Source organism: Armigeres subalbatus, chromosome 1 (genome assembly GCF_024139115.2).
Source record: "Armigeres subalbatus isolate Guangzhou_Male chromosome 1, GZ_Asu_2, whole genome shotgun sequence".
Lineage (NCBI taxonomy): Eukaryota > Metazoa > Arthropoda > Insecta > Diptera > Culicidae > Armigeres > Armigeres subalbatus.
In genome coordinates, this window is record NC_085139.1 from 228198401 (window position 1) to 228221798 (window position 23398).

Genomic DNA, 23398 nt, shown 5'->3' on the forward strand with positions numbered 1-23398 from the left:
GTCAGAGCTGCAGCGTAGATGGAGAAGTGACCAGCGAATAAGCGTAGTCTCGGGGGAAAATCCAGTGTGAGTCCAGTGAACAGTGTTTGGCCTCGGGTCGTCGAGGCGCCGGCGAACCGAAAGTCTTCTGCCAACCGGAATCGTCGGACCGACCTTGGCACTCGAACAGTCAACCTGCTGAAGAAAGAAGAAGAAAGCGCTTCGGGTATGTAGGGCACCGCCAGTGCGGACGTCATCTACCACCGGAACTGTCGGACTACCTCTGCAACCCGAAGACGAAGTAGGCGCAATGCGCGAAAGCGTCCCCTGCGATAGCCGCCGGTAGTCGGGGCACCATCAGTGCGGAAGTTTCCTTCACCGGAACTGGTGGACCACCCTCGACGCCGGGGGGAGTCAGGAGGATTCGAGATAGGAAGTTTGTGGCACGACCGCCGAAGGATCGAGTAACAGTAGATTAGCCAGCCAGTCGGCGAACTAGCATAAGCTAGGACCGGAATTTTAGAAGAAGTGCATGAGCACAGCCATCCATCCATGTGTGATTTCTCTTAAAATAACGTTCTGAACAATTTTTTTATTTTTTAGTTGGTGTTTAATTTGTCAAATACTTTTGAACCTAAAATCAAGTAAGAAATCACATCGATAATTTTAATCTTGTACATAACATTTATTCTCCATCGTTAATACAAATGTGCCATGGTGAGAAGATTTCATAATTATTTTTTTATACCGGTTGAATGCCATTAATCACCTCCAACATTATTTTTGTTAATGCTATTTAATGGTACATATGTGGAAAAATAATCACCAAAAGTAACGATAAGTGCTTCAATTTGAAAATACGATTTGATTTTCTTTGAAAATTAGATTTATCCCATCCCTGTCTGAATGGCCTGAATCAAACTCCATTTGTCTCATTATACAGCTCCACTGCCATATTCCGACAAACTCGACGCAGAATCTTTCCCGAAGGAGTCATTGGAAAAGCATCCACAAAATAAACTCCTCCTCTCAAATGTTTAAAATCCACCATATTCTCGGCCACCATCTGTATGATCTTCTCCTCGGTCACCTCTGAATCCGAAGCCTTTACCACTAATGCCACCGGTAGATCGTTCCCGGGAACTGGAATACCTGTCACACAAACCGAAGCCACCCCGGGCACCTTCATAATAACGGTTTCAATCTCCGTCGGCGAAATTTGGTAGCCAGCATACTTAATGATGTCTTTCTTACGATCCACTATGTAGAACAAACCATCCTCATCTACCCGTGCGATGTCACCAGTTCGCAACCATCCATCTTCGGTTTTCATCTCCTCGGTTGACTCCGGGTTGCCGAAATATTCCTGAAATGATTCTAGCAATAATCGAACTGACATAATGGGTATCACATGCGCACCATGAAAATATATTCCGTCTTGGCGAACAATTCTCCTTCTTGGTTGAATGGAACCACGTTGCCTTCATCATCAACAACCTTCGCCATTGCCCCATCAGTGAGAATCCCAACCGACCCATTTTTGTAGGCGATTTCACTCATGCAGCACACTCCACCCAACTCCGACATGCCATAAACCACGTGAAACCTACCCTTGGATAAATACATCTCAAATGATCGCTTCAAATCCGCCGAAACCGGTCCTCCACCGCAAAGAACCATTCGCAGGCTCGAAAAATCAACCATTCCTACGGTTGGTTCGTTCAAAATTGCCAACGCATGTGAAGGAGGAAAAAAGATCACATTCACTCTGTACTGTTCGATGAGATCAATCATCATCCCCGCACTAAACGGTTCTGTCGTGATCACTCTTGTCGCACCCGCTGCAGTTGCCGTCATGAGCGTCCCAATCCCAGATATCCAGTACAAGGAACTCAAACATAGCACGCGATCCGATTCATAGCAAGTGAAAATGCGGGACATATTCGCCACGCAAAGACCATGCGACAAACATACACCCTTCGATTTGCCCGTCGTTCCGGAGGAACAGAGCACGACGGCTAACTTATTGGCGGGGTCGTCAATCATCGTTGGCAGAAAGTGTTTTTCCGTGCCAGTCTCCACCAGCAAGTCATCGACCTTTCCGTATCCATTAATTCTCGGTCCAAACACAATCAACTCCGGAGAAATATCAGCCATTTCAAATGCTCCAACCACCTCTTCCACCAGATCTCCTTCGCATATTACCAACTTCGGTTTGATAGTTTCGAACATGTGCGCGAAATCTTCTCGGAGAAATCTCGGATCCAACGTGTTAATCGGGCTTCCCAGCATTAAACAGCCAAACACCACAGGCGCCACTTTCTCATTATTCCGTGCCACGATGGCAACCATATCGCCCTTCTGGATACCCACAATTGAGGCTAAGTTTTGCGCCACCCGAATGGACCTTAACCACATCTCGTTGTACGTCACGCGAACGCCACTTTCGGCACTAATCTGGGCGATTTTCCAGGGAGCCCGGCTCAACAGGCTCCACACAAACTTCCCGACACTTTGGTTCGTGTTGTACAACGCCGGAAGGTCCCGGCCACGCCACGTTTGCTCGTCTTCGTCGTAAAAGGTGTAGACGTCGCGGGGAAACATGTTGTTGCTGCTTGCCAAATTGATTGCCTCCGAGCGAATAACGAAAGGCAAATTTGTCCTACGAAGTAACCAGGTTGACGTTGAAGTAGCATGCAATGCAAATCTAAGTCAAATATATAAGGACTATGACAACTATTTATCCATCATCATCTTGAAAGCTGAACAGGGACCCACTATTATCGCATTAAGTTAATTTTAAATAAATAGTTAGCGAAGGTCTAAGATTGGCCTAAAAGTGCATTTCATGATGCATCAACTTAGATATGCGGTTTACCAATCGATACTCAATATTACCAATACATGTAATTTAAATCGTGGAGGCATAATTTGTCCTGGGGAGACTATAAACCGATAATATTAACCTAGAACAGCGGCTCTCAACCTGATTGTGGAGAACATGTACTCCAAGAGGTATCCTCGCTCGGTCTAGAAGTATCTCAGACGAAAATCACTTAATCGTTCACCTGTCATAAGACGAGTTTAGTATGGCAAGTGAAGACATTTGACTAAAGGAGCTTGATAATTTACTTAAACTTTACACAACTATGACATTTTATAACACAAACTTATATTTTGAATTCCATCTTCAACTTTTTACATTGCACCGAAATATTGTTCGACCATATTCTATTTTTAAAAGTAACTGAAGTCAAAGGAACATCAAACTTAGTTGGAATGTCTGCAGCATACCATTATTAATATATCATTATTTTTACCGCAGTTTGTACGGTGTCAGTGGCCGCAAATCCATAACCGACGTAGAAAATGGAACATCGCCAGGCTGTTATTACAATCGATGTTGCACGTTGAGTGAAGAACTGAACTTTGAATTAAAAATTCATGTTGATAGCGAAATAAAAGAAAAATGCGCTGCAGTGTTGCATGATATGATGTCAAATATGAACATCCTTCGAAGCGTCATTAAGAGCCAGTTCGCGAGAAGCGCGACCCTCTTTTGTATCGTTGTTTATCTGATTTATCTGAAATTTTCAGGATTTACTCACATCCTATATATGTAAAAGAAAACATTTTGCAATTTTTCAGATGTTTTCTTTGAGGGTAAGTGGGGTAAAACAGCTTCAAATATTATTGCATTTTTTTTTAATGCAATAACTTTGGCGGTGGCTGACCGATTTTGTTCAAGTTTTAAATGCTATTTCTACTCAACTAGCACTTTCCGGGCCTCTTGAAAAGATGTTATTGGCCTCTTGAAAGACGAACTCAGAGCCTCTATAAAAGGAGCCTTCCAAGCCTCTTAAATGAAAACTTCCGAGCTTCTTGAAAGGAGGCTTTCGGACCCCTGGAAAGAGGATTCCGAGCCTCTTGAAATAAGGCTTCCGGGTCTCTTGAAAGGAGGCTTCCGGGCCTCTTGAAAGGAGGCTTCCGGGCCTCTTGAAAGGAGGCTTCCGGGCCTCTTGAAAAGAGGCTTCCGGGCCTCTTGAAAGGAGGCTTCCGGACCTCTTGAAAGGAGGCTTCCGGGCCTCTTGAAAGGAGGCTTCCGGGCCTCTTGAAAGGAGGCTTCCAAACCTCTTGAATGAAGGCTTCTGGCCTCTTGAAAGGAGGCTTCCGGGCCTCTTGAAAGGAGGCTTCCGGGCCTCTTGAAAGGAGGCTTCCGGGCCTCTTGAAAGGAGGCTTCCGGGCCTCTTGAAAGGAGGCTTCCGGGCCTCTTGAAAGGAGGCTTCCGGGCCTCTTGAAAGGAGGCTTCCGGGCCTCTTGAAAGGAGGCTTCCGGGCCTCTTGAAAGGAGGCTTCCGGGCCTCTTGAAAGGAGGCTTCCGGGCCTCTTGAAAGGAGGCTTCCGGGCCTCTTGAAAGGAGGCTTCCGGGCCTCTTGAAAGGAGGCTTCCGGGCCTCTTGAAAGGAGGCGTTCGGGCCTCTTGAAAGGGGGCTCTCGGGCCTCTTGAAAGGAGGCTTCCGGGCCTCTTGAAAGGAGGCTTCCGGGCCTCTTGAAAGGAGGCTTCCGGGCCTCTTGAAAGGAGGCTTCCGTGCCTCTTGAAAGGAGGCTTCCAGGCCTCTTGAAAGGAGGCTTCCAGGCCTCTTGAAAGGAGGCTTCCGGGCCTCTTGAAAGGAGGCTTCCGGGCCTCTTGAAAGGAGGCTTCCGGGCCTCTTGAAAGGAGGCTTCCGGGCCTCTTGAAAGGAGGCCTGGGCCTCTTGAAAGGAGGCCTGGGCCTCTTGAAAGGAGGCTTCCGGGCCTCTTGAAAGGAGGCTTCGGGCCTCTTGAAAGGAGGCTTCCGGGCCTCTTGAAAGGAGGCTTCCGGGCCTCTTGAAAGGAGGCTTCCGGGCCTCTTGAAAGGAGGCTTCCGGGCCTCTTGAAAGGAGGCTTCCGGGCCTCTTGGAAGGAGGCTTCTGAGCCTCTTGGAAGGAGGCTCTGAGCCTCTTGGAAGGAGGCTTCCAGGCCTCTTGGAAGGAGGCTTCCAGGCCTCTTGGAAGGAGGCTTCTGAGCCTCTTGGAAGGAGGCTTCCTGAGCCTCTTGGAAGGAGGCTTCCAGGCCTCTTGGAAGGAGGCCTGAGCCTCTTGGAAGGAGGCTGAGCCTCTTGGAAGGAGGCTGAGGCCTCTTGGAAGGAGGCTTCCTGAGCCTCTTGGAAGGAGGCCTGAGCCTCTTGGAAGGAGGCTTCTGAGGCCTCTTGGAAGGAGGCCTGAGCCTCTTGGAAGGAGGCTTCCTGAGCCTCTTGGAAGGAGGCTTCTGAGCCTCTTGGAAGGAGGCTTGAGCCTCTTGGAAGGAGGCTTCCGAGCCTCTTGGAAGGAGGCTTCTGAGCCTCTTGAAGGAGGCCTGAGCCTCTTGGAAGGGGGCTTCCGAGCCTCTTGGAAGGAGGCTTCCCAGCCTCTTGGAAGGAGGCTTCTGAGCCTCTTGGAAGGAGGCTTCTGAGCCTCTTGGAAGGAGGCTTCTGAGCCTCTTGGAAGGAGGCTTCTGAGCCTCTTGGAAGGAGGCTTCTCAGCCTCTTGGAAGGAGGCTTCCAGGCCTCTTGGAAGGAGGCTTCTGAGCCTCTTGGAAGGAGGCTCTGAGCCTCTTGGAAGGAGGCCTGAGCCTCTTGGAAGGAGGCTTCTGAGCCTCTTGGAAGGAGGCTCTGAGCCTCTTGGAAGGAGGCTTCTGAGCCTCTTGGAAGGAGGCTCTGAGCCTCTTGGAAGGAGGCTTCTGAGGCCTCTTGGAAGGAGGCTTGAGCCTCTTGGAAGGAGGCTTGAGCCTCTTGGAAGGAGGCTTCTGAGGCCTCTTGGAAGGAGGCTTCTGAGCCTCTTGGAAGGAGGCTTCTGAGCCTCTTGGAAGGAGGCTTCTGAGCCTCTTGAAGGAGGCTTCTGAGCCTCTTGGAAGGAGGCTTCTGAGCCTCTTGGAAGGAGGCCTGAGCCTCTTGGAAGGAGGCTTCTGAGCCTCTTGGAAGGAGGCTTCTGAGCCTCTGGAAGGAGGCTCTGAGCCTCTTGGAAGGAGGCTTCTGAGCCTCTTGGAAGGAGGCTTCTGAGCTCTTGGAAGGAGGCTTCTGAGCCTCTTGGAAGGAGGCTTCTGAGCCTCTTGGAAGGAGGCTTCTGAGCCTCTTGAAGGAGGCTTCTGAGCCTCTTGGAAGGAGGCTTCTGAGCCTCTTGGAAGGAGGCTTCTGAGCCTCTGGAAGGAGGCTTGAGCTCTTGAAGGAGGCTTCTGAGCCTCTTGGAAGGAGGCTTCTGAGCCTCTTGGAAGGAGGCTTCTGAGGCCTCTTGGAAGGAGGCTTCTGAGCCTCTTGGAAGGAGGCTCTGAGCCTCTTGGAAGGAGGCTCTGAGCCTCTGGAAGGAGGCTTCTGAGCCTCTTGGAAGGAGGCTTCTGAGCCTCTTGGAAGGAGGCTTCTGAGCCTCTTGGAAGGAGGCTTCTGAGCCTCTTGAAGGAGGCTTCTGAGCCTCTTGGAAGGAGGCTTCTGAGCCTCTTGGAAGGAGGCTTCTGAGCCTCTTGAAGGAGGCTTCTGAGCCTCTTGGAAGGAGGCTTCTGAGCCTCTTGGAAGGAGGCTTCCTGAGCCTCTTGAAGGAGGCTTCTGAGCCTCTTGGAAGGAGGCTGAGGCCTCTTGGAAGGAGGCCTGAGCTCTTGGAAGGAGGCTTCTGAGCCTCTTGGAAGGAGGCTTCCGAGCCTCTTGGAAGGAGGCTTCTGAGGCCTCTTGGAAGGAGGCTTCTGAGCCTCTTGGAAGGAGGCCTGAGCCTCTTGGAAGGAGGCTGAGAGCCTCTTGGAAGGAGGCTTCTGAGCCTCTTGGAAGGAGGCTTCTGAGCCTCTTGAAGGAGGCTTCCTGAGCCTCTTGGAAGGAGGCTTCTGAGCCTCTTGGAAGGAGGCTGGAGCCTCTTGGAAGGAGGCTTCTGAGGCCTCTTGGAAGGAGGCTTCTGAGCCTCTTGGAAGGAGGCTTCTGAGCCTCTTGGAAGGAGGCTTGAGCTCTTGGAAGGAGGCTTCTGAGCCTCTTGGAAGGAGGCTTCTGAGCCTCTTGGAAGGAGGCTTGAGCCTCTTGGAAGGAGGCTTCTGAGCCTCTTGGAAGGAGGCTTCTGAGCCTCTTGGAAGGAGGCTTCTGAGCCTCTTGAAGGAGGCTTCTGAGCCTCTTGGAAGGAGGCTTCTGAGCCTCTTGGAAGGAGGCTTCTGAGCCTCTTGGAAGGAGGCTTCCTGAGCCTCTTGGAAGGAGGCCTGAGCCTCTTGGAAGGAGGCTTCTGAGCCTCTTGGAAGGAGGCTTCCTGAGCCTCTTGGAAGGAGGCTTCTGAGCCTCTTGGAAGGAGGCTTCTGAGCCTCTTGGAAGGAGGCCTGAGCCTCTTGGAAGGAGGCTTCCGAGCCTCTTGGAAGGAGGCTTCCGAGCCTCTTGGAAGGAGGCTTCCGAGCCTCTTGGAAGGAGGCTTCCGAGCCTCTTGGAAGGAGGCTTCCGAGCCTCTTGGAAGGAGGCTTCCGAGCCTCTTGGAAGGAGGCTTCCGGGTCTCTTGAAAGGAGGCTTCCGGACCTATTAAAAGCAGCCTTCTGGTCCTTTTGAAAGGAGCCTTCTGGACCTTTTTAATGACGAACCAAGCGTCTTGAAAGGAGCCTCTCAAGGCTCTTAAATTGAGGCTTCCGAGCCACTTTAAAGAAGGCTTCCAGGGCTCTCGAAAGGAGGCTTCCCGGCCTCTTGAAGGAAGGCTTCTGAGCCTTTTGAAAGATGAACTAATCGCCTCTTGAAAGTCGAACTTATAGCCTCTTAACCTTCCGGGACTCGCTTCATCCTGGACCGCTTACGCAGTCCTGCCTGTGATGTGAACGAGAAGCGTGCTTTTTTCGAACCTATTGTACTTTTTACAACGGCGCGAGTCCCCGAAGGTTAATGGAGGCTTCCGAGTCTCTTGAAAGGTGGTTTTCGGGTCTCTTGAAAGGAAGCTTTCGGGCCTCTTGATAGGAGGCTTCTAGGACACTTGGAAGGAGGCTTCCGGGTCCTTCGAAAGGAGGCTTACGGGTCTCTTGGGAGAAGTCTACCGGGCCTCTTGAATAGAGGCTTCAGGGTCGCTTGAAAGAGGCTTATACACTGTGCTGATTGTGGAGGGCAGGATTCAATAGAATTTGTTTTACTGATCGTCATGCATATTATGTACAATTGGTTCCTAAAATGAAGAATCGATATTCGATTTTCTTTCAGGAAACGATGAAGTTAATCATCCTGAACGCATCAGTTTTTCTTTCGACTTAAAAATCGAAAGGAACATTGTAATCTAAAATTTAAATATAGATGAAAATGCTTCCTCGACATTTTCGATCTCGTTTGACGTACGGAATAATATGATTCAAAATCGTGGACCTGAGGGCGCTCAACGTTCAGGGGCGACTGAAACAATTGGCCCAGGATCGAGTGCAGTGGAGAAGGATACTCCATTCGGCGTATGTTCAACGAAGAGCTGTATTGAATAATTGTTGTTATTTATTCGAAAGGCGCATTATTGGAAATTAATCGGTTCTTTTCAGGACAAACATTCTTCACAAGGGTACGTTGAGCAAGCCTGGACGAATTTGGTTCAAAGTGAAAATTAATCGTTTGTCGACCGCAGAAAGTTGCCGCTAAAATTTATTCGCATGGATGGCATCAGTATCTGTAATGTGAAATTTTATTTCGAGATTCTGATTTGGTTTTATTTTGCTGTAGTGTCTGGAAAAGCGCTTTATGGAACTTTATAGAAGAGAAGGTTAAACCGAGACAAATTTTCTACAAAGTGCAAATCATAATCGCTTGGTGACGGCAGAAATTGTCCATCAGTAGCAGCATCACGAGCGCGTGTCATAGCGAGAGGCTGCGATGCGATAGCTCGAATGTGCGCAGCTTTCCTGTAGTTGCTTCCATACCGATTAACAAAGAGGCGCCTTCTTTATTGATTACAACAAAAATGATGTTATCAAAAAATATGTTTTAAGTGACCTACACCCTTTCACTACCCCTTGCTTAATACGTATCGGAAAGTATGAAAACTTCATCGAATATTCCATTGAGAACCCTGAAATGATTTGATGAGTTCACACGTGGAACTAAAATACTCTGCAGTACTCATGACGTACAATAGAACTATGGTAATTCTGTGAAGAATGACTCTCCGTTCGCACAACTAAGCGTGCCAGCAATAATATGCCGCTTGAAGCAATTGGACATACGGCATTCGTTTTCTCCCACGATATATAGACTGTTTGCCTATACCTATTCTGAGGGGAGAATAAGTGATGTGGATTTTTGAATTGTGCCTACGGGCATACTTTGAAATAATGCACGCGACACGGGCAAGGCTTCCTAATATATAATTCATCAACCAAATGGATAAATTATAGGAGCAAACGAGCAAGTGAGATTATGATTTCTGAAACGACATATCGGATATCGCATGTGGCACAGAAAAAAAGTAGATAAGGTCATTAACATTGATATATTTATTATTTCAATAATTGTTTATCGATTGTGACATTTTTCATAGTAGCTAGTGACGTGATGCATAGCGTTGAGAAATCAGTAAATCTTTTACCGATCTCTACCTTTTGTAGCTCGAATCATTATTAAGAGCCATTTCCGATTTTCTGACCACGCGCCCGGCGCACATCTTTCTTCCGATTTGCGCTTTTCAAATGATGCGATGTACACTGGTCGGTTCCACGAATCGCTCACGCAGTTAAATATTGTCAGATTTTCTGGATATGATACACTGCGCGGCGTTTGTAATGTTCCCAAATGGGTACTTGCACAAAACTTCACGCGGCGAATGACTGTCGAAAGGTACGGCCGCGCCAAACGATACACCAAAAGATATTTTAGTTACTAGATGAAGATTGTCGCTGTCGTCGCTGTCCGGAACATCTTTTGCTGGCGAGGATAGGGGAGCTAAATGTCAAAAAAGGAAAATCCATACGATTTGACAGGTATGTACCACACATGTTTCGGACAGCAGAACAAAGGGAACCGAAGCGACAATCTTTATCTAGTAACTAAAATATCTTTTGATACACCGCAATGCTATTCACCCAAGTAAATGATGCTATTCAATAATAAATGCTATTAATCAAGTAAACGGGGTGCAGAAAGCGCGGCGGTACCTTTCATGAAGGGTTCGCCGCGTGCAATTTTGAGAAAATCAGGCAATATTTAAAAAAAAAAAATTTATTAGGGGAACTGTTCCCATTTCCATCTCAGTTCATATATTCATCCTACTTTGCTAGCACTACTTTTTAACTAATCAAAACGGCCAATATTTACACTGTTCGTTCCACGTAACTATTGGAACACATTCGTAAGGGTTTAACTTAGATTTATTTTCCCAACTATATGCTAAAATCTCTTTAATTTAATGAAAATTCTAACAAAATGTAAAGTTCACTTGATTGAGAGATGAAATTCTTACCTTTGTAAAAGCGATTCAACACTCTGGCCTTTTTCTACTAGCGGAAATACACTCATCGATGTCCAACTTTTTCGCTAAAATATAATATTTATATTTCACTAACCACTAGTTATCACTGCATATAACTATTTCAGCACAATAGATTTACAATTTCACTTATGAAATTCACTCAAAATAGCTACTGAAAGCTATAAAACTGTGGGATGAATTTTTTACGGAACTGCTAAATGTTTGCCCACTTATTCAGCTCAATCCATCACCTCCAAAATAACTCAGTGCTGCCGGATTTTAACGAATGAAACACCTTTGAATTATATGCTACTTGCTTTTATTCTTCGAAATTCAAAAAGTAAAACTGTTTCATATGGCCTTGCATCACATTCGAATACTAGAAGAAACTTTCCCTAACCCAATAATAAATATTTCGGAAAGTATATGATTGGAAATAGAATCAGTACATTATATAACTAGTTTTGCGTCTAGTTGAATTCCGTAAATATGGCACCACAGCATGCATGTCGACTTAGCACCGTGCGCGCATGCGCTAACTGATGTGTTTTGGTAAATAGACAAATCTGTGCATCGCGCACATCCCTTTATGTTGTCAATCCTCTCGTTGTGAAAATTCAAAACAAATCTAATGCGAATGTCATTCGCTATATGCACAAAAATTTCGAGTTTGTTTATATAAACAGGTCTATGCTTCACGGATATGACTATGATTGTGTGAAGTAGAAACAAAAATTGAGATGAATATCGGTACATCGAAAGTTTTTCAAATGGGATGGAAAATTTACAGTGAGATGGATATAGGTTTGAAATGCTGACATTTTTATCAATTATTAAAAATAATTGAAGCAGTGAAATTAATAGTTTGAGAATATTGGACAAGTTTTGGATTCTGAGCAAGCTCGTGAATTGTTATACTTTGATCAATAGGTTCACTTTTATTGAGTTATTGCCGATTATTGCATTCATGCTTGCAAATGAGATGGATATAGGTACAGATACCCTATTAAAAATTTAAAAATATTAAAAATTTAACGAAAATCAGGCAATATTCGCTCGAAACAAAAGATATTTTAGTTATAAATAAGATAAAAATTGTAGATTCGTTTCCCTTTGTTCTGCTGTCCGAAACATGTGTGGTACCTAACTGTCAAATCGTGTGTATTTTTCCTTCATTGACATTTAGATCCCCTATCCTCGCCAGCAAAAGATGTTCCGGACAGTTACGAGACGACCCAGCCTCGGGCTGAACGTCTCGATAATAAAGAGAAAAAAAAACAGCGGACAGCGACGACAGTGACAATTTTTATCTGGTAACTAAAATATCTTTTCTCGAGACATAAAGTCAAAATTAGAATGAAAACCGGCTATTAGGCCGATACAAATATTTAAAAACAATTAAGTCTACCCCCTCGGATTTTTTTACCCAAAAATAATATTTTGAGGGGGGGCAACTACAAAAAATTTGGATGATTTTGAAAATTTTCAAAACATTCTTTAACAAATCCGAGGAGTTTTATTGATTTTTTCCATTTTAATATTTATTATTTATTATCCCCCCCTTGACCTTTCGGGGACCTGTAGGACATAATTTAAATTAAATATTTGTAACGGCCTTGATCATAATAAAAATGTGCTTGATCACTATAGGTATTCATTTAAAGATGACAACGTGTTCTTGAGTTATGAAACAATAAAATCCGTCAGTCCATTTTTGTCAAGATTAAAAGAGCCTGTTGTTTTTTCATAAGTCAGACAAGAGACGATAAGCTATATGAGACTGGGTTTGTATGCATTGAAATTTGAATCAGAATCAGAAATAATTGGAGACAACATTTACAAGCAGGATAAACATATTTTGAAGAAAAACAGTACACACTTAAAATAAATCGCCGAATTCGGTAAAATTTTACCGAAATCTCAACAGCAGAACTGTTCGGTAAATAATTTTGCTGATTTTCGGTGATTTTGACAGTTGAGCAATAGAAAAATTACAAAAAAATCTGTAAAATAATTACCGAACAGCTCTGCTGTTGAGATTTCGGTAAAATTTACCGAATACTGTGAAATGAGTTGAGTGTGTAGGGGAAACTGGACACACATGATCCCCGGGGACACATGATCCCCCCCTGTTTTCTCGAAAACAAATAACATTTTTATACCAGTGATGTGTGCAAACCACCCCCCTGGCGTCCTATACTACCACAAGGGGTTTGACAATAGCCACCATGTCCACGGACGGTAGCTCATTACCGTCCGTTGTTATTGTACGAAAATAAACATTATGTGTTTTGTTTACTATTTGTTTTGGTTAAGTCTGAAAATTGTTTTCGAAATAATTTGCAAGATCTCCATCTTTGACCATGGGAATTATGTTATTTGATGATAAAATATAATAAACTAACGAATTGGAGTGAATCGATAGGTGAAATCAAACGCTACACGAAATCATATTTCGTAACTTATTCTCCCGCTCCGAATCAAACAAAAGATATTATTATTGTTTATACTGTGATGAGCATCACAGTTGAAATGGTCCGGGGATGCAATTCGAACAACATTCAATAGTGAAATTGAAATGAAATAAATGGTGTGCAGAAAGATGTTTTAGGATTATATTTACATGCCCATAATAGCTGGTATTATTTTTGAATAATTTGAAAATATGTAGCCAACAATAGTTTGGATAAAATGTAGTTGCTTGTAAACGCACGATTCGGGAGAAGTACTTTTCAAAATGTATGCTGGACATATTCATGAAGATGTTCGCTACGCTGAAAAGCATGTCTTGCCACGGGGCTGGTGCAAACGGATCCGTTAGATAGATTATTGAACCTGAGTAACATTTGATATTAGTTACTTTATGTATATGGGTTTCAGAGAGGTTTTATTATTTAAGCATTCTCAATCCTTTTTTTCTTCAAAGGAGAGAAGTTTAATAACTTTGAATATGTCCAACCAAAACGTACCAAATTTTTACTGGATAAAGTTTTGTTATTGTAGAATTGAATAAATTCATTCAATTAACTATGGTTATTTTCCATTGAAGACAAAAAAACAAAACAAGATAAATACTCAGCATGGACACACTTGATCCCCCACAGTTTGGACACACTTGATCCCGATATTGCATATATTAAGGCGTTTGTTGTATACAGTCGCATATTATTGTATTGTATGTAACTAATTGATCTGTTAAAATTCTTTTCTAGTTAAAAAGTATAAATGAATTTAATTTCTCTTTAATTTTGTCAATCAAACGATACACGCGCAATTTGAATTCTCAATAGACTTATTTCATTAACCAGAACAAAGTGTAGTTGAACATACTTAGTTTTGATAATTTTAATTAAATGCACTTTAACATTATGTTCAATAAAAAAAGAGTGTAAAATAGGCTCATTCAACAACTTTTGGTCAGTCGTTTAAAAGAAATCGCATTTGTGTAATAATAACACGCACTACAAAATGGTGATGTGTGACAGTACCAAATGATTATGCGTGACAGTGCCATATTGATGTATGAAGTCATTATCCTGGTATGATCACGGTTGTGGTATTGTTAGTAGTCTGGCGATCTCGATGTACCGTCGTCGGGGGTAACAATGGGTCAAATAGAGGTCTTAGAATAATGCTTGTAGAATAGATAGAATGCATCTGAGGGCAAGAAGACCAAAATATAAGAGACCTTTACATTGGTCCCAAAACAGGTACTCAGGGAGATTTACCATTGGCCATGGCATTTGCAGTGTGGCAAATTTTCAGAGATTTAGAGTAAAATCAGCAGTGATTCAAATCGTTCGGGGCTGTCAGTTTGAATATGAATCTGAAACATTGAATTTCCCAGCAGCTGTTCTAGATTCAGTTTTTATACCAGTCAACTGTCAAAAAAATAAAACTGGTATAACGCTCCGTTCTATTTTCTGCAGATTTGAACCACGATTGAATCACGAGATTCAAATATTTTTCAATTGTTTTGGTGTATGGATGCGTCATTTTATCTACGGATCAATCCACTTTGCAATTCCGGCGCCTTTCTTGGCAGTAACATAATGATTTCAATTAATTGAAAATTTGAAAAACATGAATAGAACACTGCTGGGGAAACCAGCGAGGTTGTTCTATTTTGCTCCAGATGCAAACTAGAATAGTGGTCGAAAATTTAGAATCAAACTGAATCACTCCTGATTTCACCCTTAATAGAATAATTAGATTCTAAAATTACAAAGATATATTTATGTGTCGATCAACCATTTTTGGTATCATAACTGTATCAATCACAAAGAGAGATCCTCTTAGGAACATCATGGTTGTCGTGATATGACCTGGACTGAGTGGACTGAATGGTTTGCAGATAAATCATCATCACCATGCCAATTTTGTTGCTATAGCAGACATTCTATCTGTCACTATTACCATTGACGAATACATAGACGGAGTGGTGGCCATTTTTTCGGGCACCACTATATACCCCTGGGGAGTGACGGATTACAATTATTACAATCACTCGACCATTGAGAAGCCCCTCAATTCAAATCACGTCAGTTTGACAACAGTTGTCATTTCCATTTTTGTTTAACTCCTGTTTCTGATTCTAAAATCAATTCGGCATCAACATTTCAAAAGGGCGGAACTGACAATTGTAAACAAATCTATAGTTTTCATTGTAATTAGATATAAAACATCAAAATTAATAATTTAAATCAATATGTTTCATAAAAATATCTAATACTATATCCACACTACGGTCGAATGACATGTTATTCGCGCTTTGGTGTTATTCGGCCAATAACATGTTTTTCGAAGGTATTAAATACGATTTAATATTCCCATACATTTCTGACAGCCGAATAACACCTTTGAAAAACATGTTATGCTACGTTTTGACAAGGCAAGTGAATTGAACAACTCAGTTGAATTCAATTGACTTGCCAAAAGTTGAACATGTTCAACTTTCTTTTCGTTCAAGTGAATTGAATTAAGGTGTTTACACGTTCAGTTCGCGTTCGATTCAAGCGACTTGCTCAATTCACTTGCCTTGTCTAAACGTAGCATTATTGGGAATCGAATTTGCTGCTCGACTGAAGTCCAAAGGCCCTGCGCATTTTCATTTGACGTCAATTCGACACGGTTGTTTCATAAGGGCCAATATTGCAAACGTAAACAATGCCTTTTCCTGCAAATTCCTCAACAAATGGGACCGCTCCCAGTTAACAACTACTTGGAACTGATGGCGCTCCGCGCCTTCTATCGAGCGGAAGTGGAAAATACCGCCAGAAGTCTCTAATCTTCCTCACTGCCGTAAAAAACCTTCCGGATTTCATTAACTTGCCTTATGAAAATTAGCCACAAGGAAACACTTTGAAAATCATAAGGTTACCTTATGATGCTGAATGAACTATGGATGAACCAGACTCATAGTTGATGTTTATGTTTTTCTTAGAATTGCCTTATGCGTTTCATTAGACAACCTTATGAAATACAATAAGTATGAGTTATGAAATTCTTTATTGAAATTTTGATTTCAGTTTTAAAAGATTATGTAAATTTTTCTTACAAATACGGGAAAATATATAATACTAAACACGTTTTATTTTTTAAACAGAATCAGTCAAAATATAATAAATTCCTCCGGAATTTTCTTTAATAATTCCTTAACTTTTTTTTCCAGCAATTCTTCCGGGAATTCCTCCGGAAATTACTCTATATGAATTCCTTCAGGAAATACTCAACGAATTACTCCAGTATTTCCTTCGGGAATTTCTTCAGGAATACCTCCGGAAATTTCCCCAGAATTTCTTTCAGAAATTCCTCCAGAAACTCCTTCGGAAATTACTCCGAGAATTCTGGAAAGAAATCATGGAAACAATCCCGGAGGAATTCCCAACGAAATGTCTTGACGAATCCCCCTAAGCAATCCGGGAGGTATTCCTTTCGGAAAACTTCTATTTGCCTTGTGTACATCTTTCTGATTAATCCTGCTCCAGTTTTCAAAGACCTTACATCGGGTGCCTTCACCTTATCTTCTACGGAATGTTTCAACTTGTCTTGTCAACCATTCAGTCGAGCCTCCTTCTGTTTTTCGCTTGATTTAATCTCTGCTGTTGCTGTGACAACCGAATTTCGACAAGTTTCCGCCATCAGAGGATTTTCCGGAAGGGATTCTGGCGAGATGGTTTCGTTGACACTACTCAGATCGACTGGCCTTTTGAAACGCCGTGTACGACGAGCCGATGAAAATTGATCAAATTGTCCATCTCCAAGTACTTCGGGTTCGGCGAGACTATATTTAGTCTATAGTCTTCGGTTCCAATTCGACAGATTGTTCATTATCGCCGTGTAGCTTACGACAGGAACTGCTTCCGCTAACATTTTGATTTTCACGGTTAAAGCTCTTCTGGATAGAATGCGGCGATTCAATGTTATCGGAATCGATCTCGATCTTATTATTTGTCTGCATAATGCAGTGCTCATATTAGATGTGGTGCGTTCGACGACCTCTTCGTGGTAGGGGTGCAACTGATGGGATACTCTCCAGTAACTGATTATCGCTGGTGCTGGTGCATGATAGGTTGATGGATGAAATCGTGGACGGTCGTATGTAGATCGATTATTTTTCGAGTACTCGCTACAGCTCGCTACCATTCGTTGGCCTTATGTAGATGAATTGCTTGTTTTCTTCGTTTTGCTTTGGTGAACTGACTGCGCTTTTGGGTTGTGAAGTGTTGTCCGATCCTCGGCGAATGTAGATTTGTAGCCAATCGGATCGAGGTCGTTCACCCAGTGATTGGAAAACAGATTTTCGTTTGGCCTCATTAAGTATCGACTGCGATTTTGGACCAGTATTTTCCCTGAATCGTTGCCTTCGATATCGTCTGGCGTCTTGATCCTCTTGGCTGTACTAACTGGATTTCCGCCATGCCGATTGGTCCTGGACTGACGGTAGTGCACCTAGAGCGGTAACAAAAAAATATTCAACCACACAGAGCGAATAAAAATGTCTGGTCGTACCGGCAATTGCATCCATAATTCCCATGACATCAATCTTCTTAAGTGCACTAGATGGCCTTAAGTCGGGATTAACAAGTTTGTAGTTCGATGTCATCTGATCCACCGTATTCTCTGTTGTCAGTCTCATACGATCGCTGGTTGACGGCGAGCATTTTTCGTTTCTTCTTCAATTCTTTGGTTCATTCGTCGGCTTCGTTTGCTTGCAGCCATGACTCGATCTTTTGTCGCCATTCGCTGGAAAAATAATTTTCGATTAGCGTTCGAGAACACAAACCATTAGCCGAGCTATTAGCATGGTGGCCACAATCTCATTCTGACGTAGAGACCACACTCTTAGATTTGTTAGTTTCGAAATAGTTCACCCGTACTGTTTATTAGTCACTTACTTCAAAAATTGAAGAAGACTAAAACAGGTGATGGTGAGCTCCGTCGCTCCCAATCCGCTTCGAAGTCCACATTGAGCACTACCGGATCTTGCTCGACGAGCACAAGACCGATCCAAACTACCGCCATACGAGGATACAGACTTCCCCTCGCGGCTGCAATTTTCATGACCAGACGACCGGATCAAGTCCTTGAGATTATCTTCATCCTATTCGGAAAGCACCCGGCTGCTCCTTCTAGGTAGACTACCATTTGGTGTGATATCCGGCGAAGGGCAATCATCTCGCAGCATCAGCGGATCTCCATTGCTGGTAAACGATCCTATCCACCTTCGGGACATGGCTGGGCTGTATCGCATGTCATACTGCAAGGGATCCACTGTTATCTGAATAAGACACTGGAGTTCAAGGTTGATTTGCTATGGAAGGTATACAAAATATCACGCAATGTGTTACAAATTTACACGAAAAATGCGAAACATACATTGCCTTTGAGAGCTGTTCCTCCCTTCCGTCAGACCCGTGCCAGTTCTTCCTGGATACTGCGCTTTTAGTTCTCCTTGACGGCTTAAACGTCCTGAAACATTCCTCCATTTTGAGCGTGGCAAAGTCGTCACAGAAGAAGTCGGCCAACTAAAGTAGCATCGTTTCAGCGCTCGTTGTTTCATCAAGATGTTCCGTTCCGCGGTCTGTATGTAAAATTTTAAAATGAATTAACAATTCAGTCAAATATACCAAAAGTTTCCAGCTTACTGTAATAAGTTTATCCATTTGATATTTGATTTTCTAGCGTGCACATCTGGCCTGGGAAGACCAGAAGTTCGAGGTTTTCCTTCTCTGCTTGTAGTGCCACAAGATGTAGCAGGTTCATACCGGGTTTGTTTGCCCGAATATCTGTTGGTTTCTACAGTGAGGACAATTTAACACCGGTATTTCAAGTACCACCGGAATTCAGTTACCGGCCACTAGTATAAATTAAAAAGTTTATTCTCCATACTCAATATTTTCTTTTACTATTTATCCTGCTTGAAACACGAGCTGTCACTCCAAAAATGAACTACAAAATGAACAACATGATATTTCATAAGAACACCTTATGAAAATTTACGCAAGAACGAGTTATAAATTTCATAAGGTAAAGTTATGAATTTTGTGAAGTTGTATGTTTCGATAAGAACCATGAAACAGAAATAAAATGGAATTTTGATGTTTCAAGGCAAAAGATTATGAAAATCAATTTTATTTTTCCGGCAGTGCTGAAATCAGCAGAAGATGTTAATGTTCACGGTTGCGACTTACGCCCTTTTGAAACAACAATGTCGAATTGGAATGTCACTTCTGAGTCCAATTGGAATATACTTTCGCCTCCAAACAGTTTTGTTTATCTTTTTTGTTGCACACGAAAACGGTGAATATTCAATGAAAATTAAAGAAAACATTTAAATTCGTAGAAAAAAGCAGGCCTGGTAGCGAGTCACTTTTTAGTGACTTGGTCACTATTTTGAGCCTAGTCACTAAAAAGTCACTATTTGTATCCAAAAGTCACTAAAGTCACTATTTTTCGGAAAATGGTCACTAAAGTCACTATTTTTGCAATGCCTGTAAAAAAGTCCAAAAAAATATGCACCACAAAAGTTCCATGTGTGTAGTGAAAATCGTGAGGTTATTTTCGATTCATGTCGACTATGATCTTTGAGGATCTATGTCTTTTTCTTCGCGAATAGAATTTGTTAAAATGCGAGAGGTTGACCTCGAGTATAGAGTACATATTTGAGGAGTATTGGAATTAGGACCACGTCTGTTGGTGAGCTGTTATACCTTCCGGTGACATAGTAACAGGCTCGGTTTCATCACATGACAATGATGTTTGATGCTTCATGGAGAATAATGAGCGATAAGGGCATTGATGACAGAAAGTACATAGTTGCGGAACATATGCAGGAAAAAAAAAATGCTTGATTAATGGCTTCTTCGAAAAGAAAACCAAAACGGCACGATAAAATACTTATTTTTGCTAATGAGGGTGTTCAATTTTGATGTAATTTAGTGCTTTTAACCCCGGTAGGAGTTGGTAAAGAAAATGTGTGTATGAAAAAAGCTCGTGAATAAAATCGCTTTAAAAAGGATCATGATGTAACTCAAAACTTTTTGATTTGAGTTATTTTAGAAATATCAAATTTTTATAAAAGAGATTCTGTTTATTAACAACTAGCAGACCCGACGAACTTTGTTTCGTCTATAATTGATTTATTCTCTGATTTATTCTCGAGTTGAAATTGATCTTTTATTTGTATGGGAAGCACCTTTGCAAAGGGGGCAGGGGTCTCAAACCATCTTAAGAACCTTCCCCGGCCCTAAAAACCACTGCATACAAATTTTCACGTAGATTGGTTCAGTAGTTTCGGAGTATATAAGGTTCAGACCGGCAGAAATTCATTTTAATGTAAAATAGATTAAGAATAGATACCCAAAAAACTAGCGTGGAAGTGAATGAATCAGATTTTTTAAATCTAAAAAAACAAACTAATTAGATTTGAAAGATTTTTTAAACTTGGGCCACCCATTTTCTATTATCTTTAATACTAAAGTCTGCCATTTAGAATTTATAGTTTATAAGAATTTCTGAATTTCAAATAAGAAATCATGGTTTCATTGGACTTTCAAAATTTGTTTCAGAATTCCATGTCGAGTTCAAAATCTCAAAAACATAATTTAAATGTGTTATTAAATCATAGTTTAATAACAGGTAAAATCGTATTTCTCAAATTTCTTTATTATTCTAATTATTTTATGTTTTTCAAATGAATGGTCCTTCCAAAGATTTATAAGCTTTGTGAGTCCAAATAATTCACCGCCTAAGAATCAATTAAATCATGTTATATCATTTGTTTGCTATTATAAAAAACACTTCAAGCTCATATTAACCAACAAATGTTGTAATTATCAACATAGTTTTGTGTAACAACTTGTAATTCACTAACCGTTTCCGTGACGTGTGTTACTCAATATGATGCCTTAATATGATACCATGGTCACATTGCTAGCTTCTGGCTGATCCAACGAATACCATCCGCAATATCCAACTCCGTGGTACTTATGAGAGTGTCGCAGTCACTGGCCTCTTTGTTTCCAATTTCTCCCTCCTTACGGTGAAGATGGGCGTGGCCAGTAGTAGTAATCTTCATGCTTTTGTTGTTCTTACCTTTTCTTGATTACTTATAGAATTCTAGATAAGGATAACAAAAGTAAAACACTAGTTTGCAATCTACTAATTATATCATAACAATGATATTGCAACTTGTAGCTCTATCTCCGTTTTAAAAACCTCATACAAAAGTCACTATTTGGTCACTTTTACTGCAATTGAAAGTCACTATTTGGTCACTTTTTCGTCATCGTTGGTCACTAAAGTCACTATTTTGAACGACATTCATCGCTACCAGCCCTGAAAAAAGTGGCTGAAAAACGTTGCACCTGTTTCTCCCTCGATGTTGCAGTTCCTGAAAAAGTCGGTCGTGGCCAACAGCAGCAGCAGTTCTGCGCATTAGGGAGAAAACACCAAAAGCAAAACTTCGAAGGCCGGTGATGTCATCAATGGCTCAATTGGACACGAACCGGTGAACGATGCTCGAAGCGGGAACTACTGGTTGCAGCATGGAAGAACTTACCGGAAGTAAGATCACGGTTGTCTAGAAACCTTTTGGACATTTTGGCCGAACATAGGTGCATATGTGACTGCGTGCAATTTCGGGAAACGAAAGATGCCCTTTCGCTGGTCAAATTTAGGCTGGATGTCGAGAGAGGCCGCTGCAAATGTGGAAAACTCGCAATTGGACGGCAGAAATTGCAAAGGGGGTGGCGCATTGTGGCTTACAGAGAATGTCGAATATAGAAAATAAATATAGAATACAGAAAGTATTTGATCAGCAACTCGCCTTGTTACATTGATGTGCCGGCGACAGTTCTGTCCCACATTTCGTTGGCACTCTGCGGTGGCAGCTGCAGCGAACGAATTTTCGACGAGGAAAAAAACCACCTGAGCCCGTTCCTGGAAATTAGCTCTAGTAGGGGGGAATCCATCGGCATGCAGGCGGGTCAAAAGTAGATATCTTTCGCCGACCGAAACAACGAACAATCAAAGGATACGAGCTTTTATCGTGCGATAACAGACGGGACAGCGAAAGTAAATGAGCGTACCAGTTCCTGATTGTTGCTAGAGTTGAGGATGGACAGACGGTGCAATTAAAAAAAACAGTGGGCTGTTTATTACATTGTAATTGTAATTTTACATCCAAGTAGGTAAGTTATAAACCGATCTCGTTTCAAGTTCTCTCACGGAACCAGCCATATATATATATATAGTGTTATCGCCCGGTTTTTCATGTCTTATTTATTTTATTTTTATTTAAGATTTAATCGACAGGGTGTTTCGTATGATTAATAAATTGCAATTACAATTTATTTTTACTTTTACAGGTGTAAGCCGCTTCTGAACCAAATTCTGATCGGTGTTAATAGTTTTATCCGCTACTACATCTGTACCAGAAACCAACGCTTACAAGCCCACCTTGGAAAAATTGCACAACAAAAATCTCGCACCGTACACGAATATTTGCGGGATGACGGCATCGAATATTGGTTGGGGACAATTGCATCTTTAATCCATTGGTTCAGCCAAGCATCACGCTGAAGGAATTGAATAAAATTAAAACTAAATTTAAATCGAATTGGACCTTATTTAAAACTTGACGTGGACTAAAATTTCAACGAAATTACATAGAGATTTGTTAACAATTAAATTGATTTTTTTCTGTATGCAACTAAAAAAATGAATTGAACATAAATTTAAATTGAATAATTATTGCACCAAAGTTAAATCAAAACTAAATTGAAATTATTATCCTTTAAAATTAAATCTAGAGAAAAAGTAAAGCATTACCAAACCAGTAGGTAACTAAAAGTGTTTAAATTACCTGAATTGGATTTGGAAATTAATGAATTCCTAACTTTGAGCGAGTATACAGCGGCACACCACGAAATCAGTAAGACAACAGGTGCCTACAACTGAATACATATTTCGAAATTGAACACCTTCATCAAAAAAGTATTTGGTAGGCGTAGTAGCGAACACCTTCCGAATAGTTTGTTATAAATGAAACTTATATTTTGTTAATAAATATGAAAATAATAATTATTAAAATGCTCATCTAAAATGAATTTTTGAAATTTGAAAAACATGTTAATTTTTTTTTAATTTATTCGACAGAACGCCTTTTCTGAACTACAACATATTTTTTTCATACTCATAGACCATAAATTTAATGTTTAAAAACCAGTTTTTGAAAATTTGACTACTTGGCAGTTAGCTCACAGGTTAACAGCTCGACGCATAGTAAAATCAAGTTGGGGGTGTTCAATACGCGAAATTATTAGGTTTTTAGAAATTGATTGAAAATAATAAAGATATAAAGATAAAGATAATGATTTTTTTTTAATGTCTTTATTAATGAGATTTTCAGCCCGCGGCTGGCTCATCTCAGAAGATAATGAATTAGATTATGATTGAAGCACAATTCCATTTGAACTTCTATTGAATA

At 41.6% G+C, this 23398-nt stretch overlaps 1 protein-coding gene and 1 pseudogene across 1 annotated transcript; both read right to left on the reverse strand.

Moving 5' to 3' along the window:
- Positions 1-696: 696 nt before the first annotated feature.
- Positions 697-2583, reverse strand: LOC134211555 (uncharacterized). Its single transcript, XM_062688533.1, has 2 exons — positions 1399-2583; positions 697-1345 (listed from the first exon to the last, which is right to left on the reverse strand). Exons 1-2 carry the CDS (start codon positions 2581-2583, stop codon positions 896-898), a joined length of 1635 nt encoding a protein of 544 aa, XP_062544517.1. The 3' UTR covers positions 697-895.
- Positions 2584-16264: 13681 nt separating this feature from the next.
- Positions 16265-18160, reverse strand: LOC134207060 (uncharacterized; annotated as a pseudogene).
- Positions 18161-23398: the final 5238 nt, after the last annotated feature.

Bases quoted from the DNA above. Each gene is read 5' to 3' on its own strand.
- LOC134211555 (XM_062688533.1), bottom strand. From the start codon at position 2,583: ATGTTTCCCCGCGACGTCTACACCTTTTACGACGAAGACGAGCAAACG. The intron at 1,346-1,398 runs GTGCGCATGTGA...GAATCATTTCAG, and splicing joins AGACGGAATATATTTTCATG to GAATATTTCGGCAACCCGGA.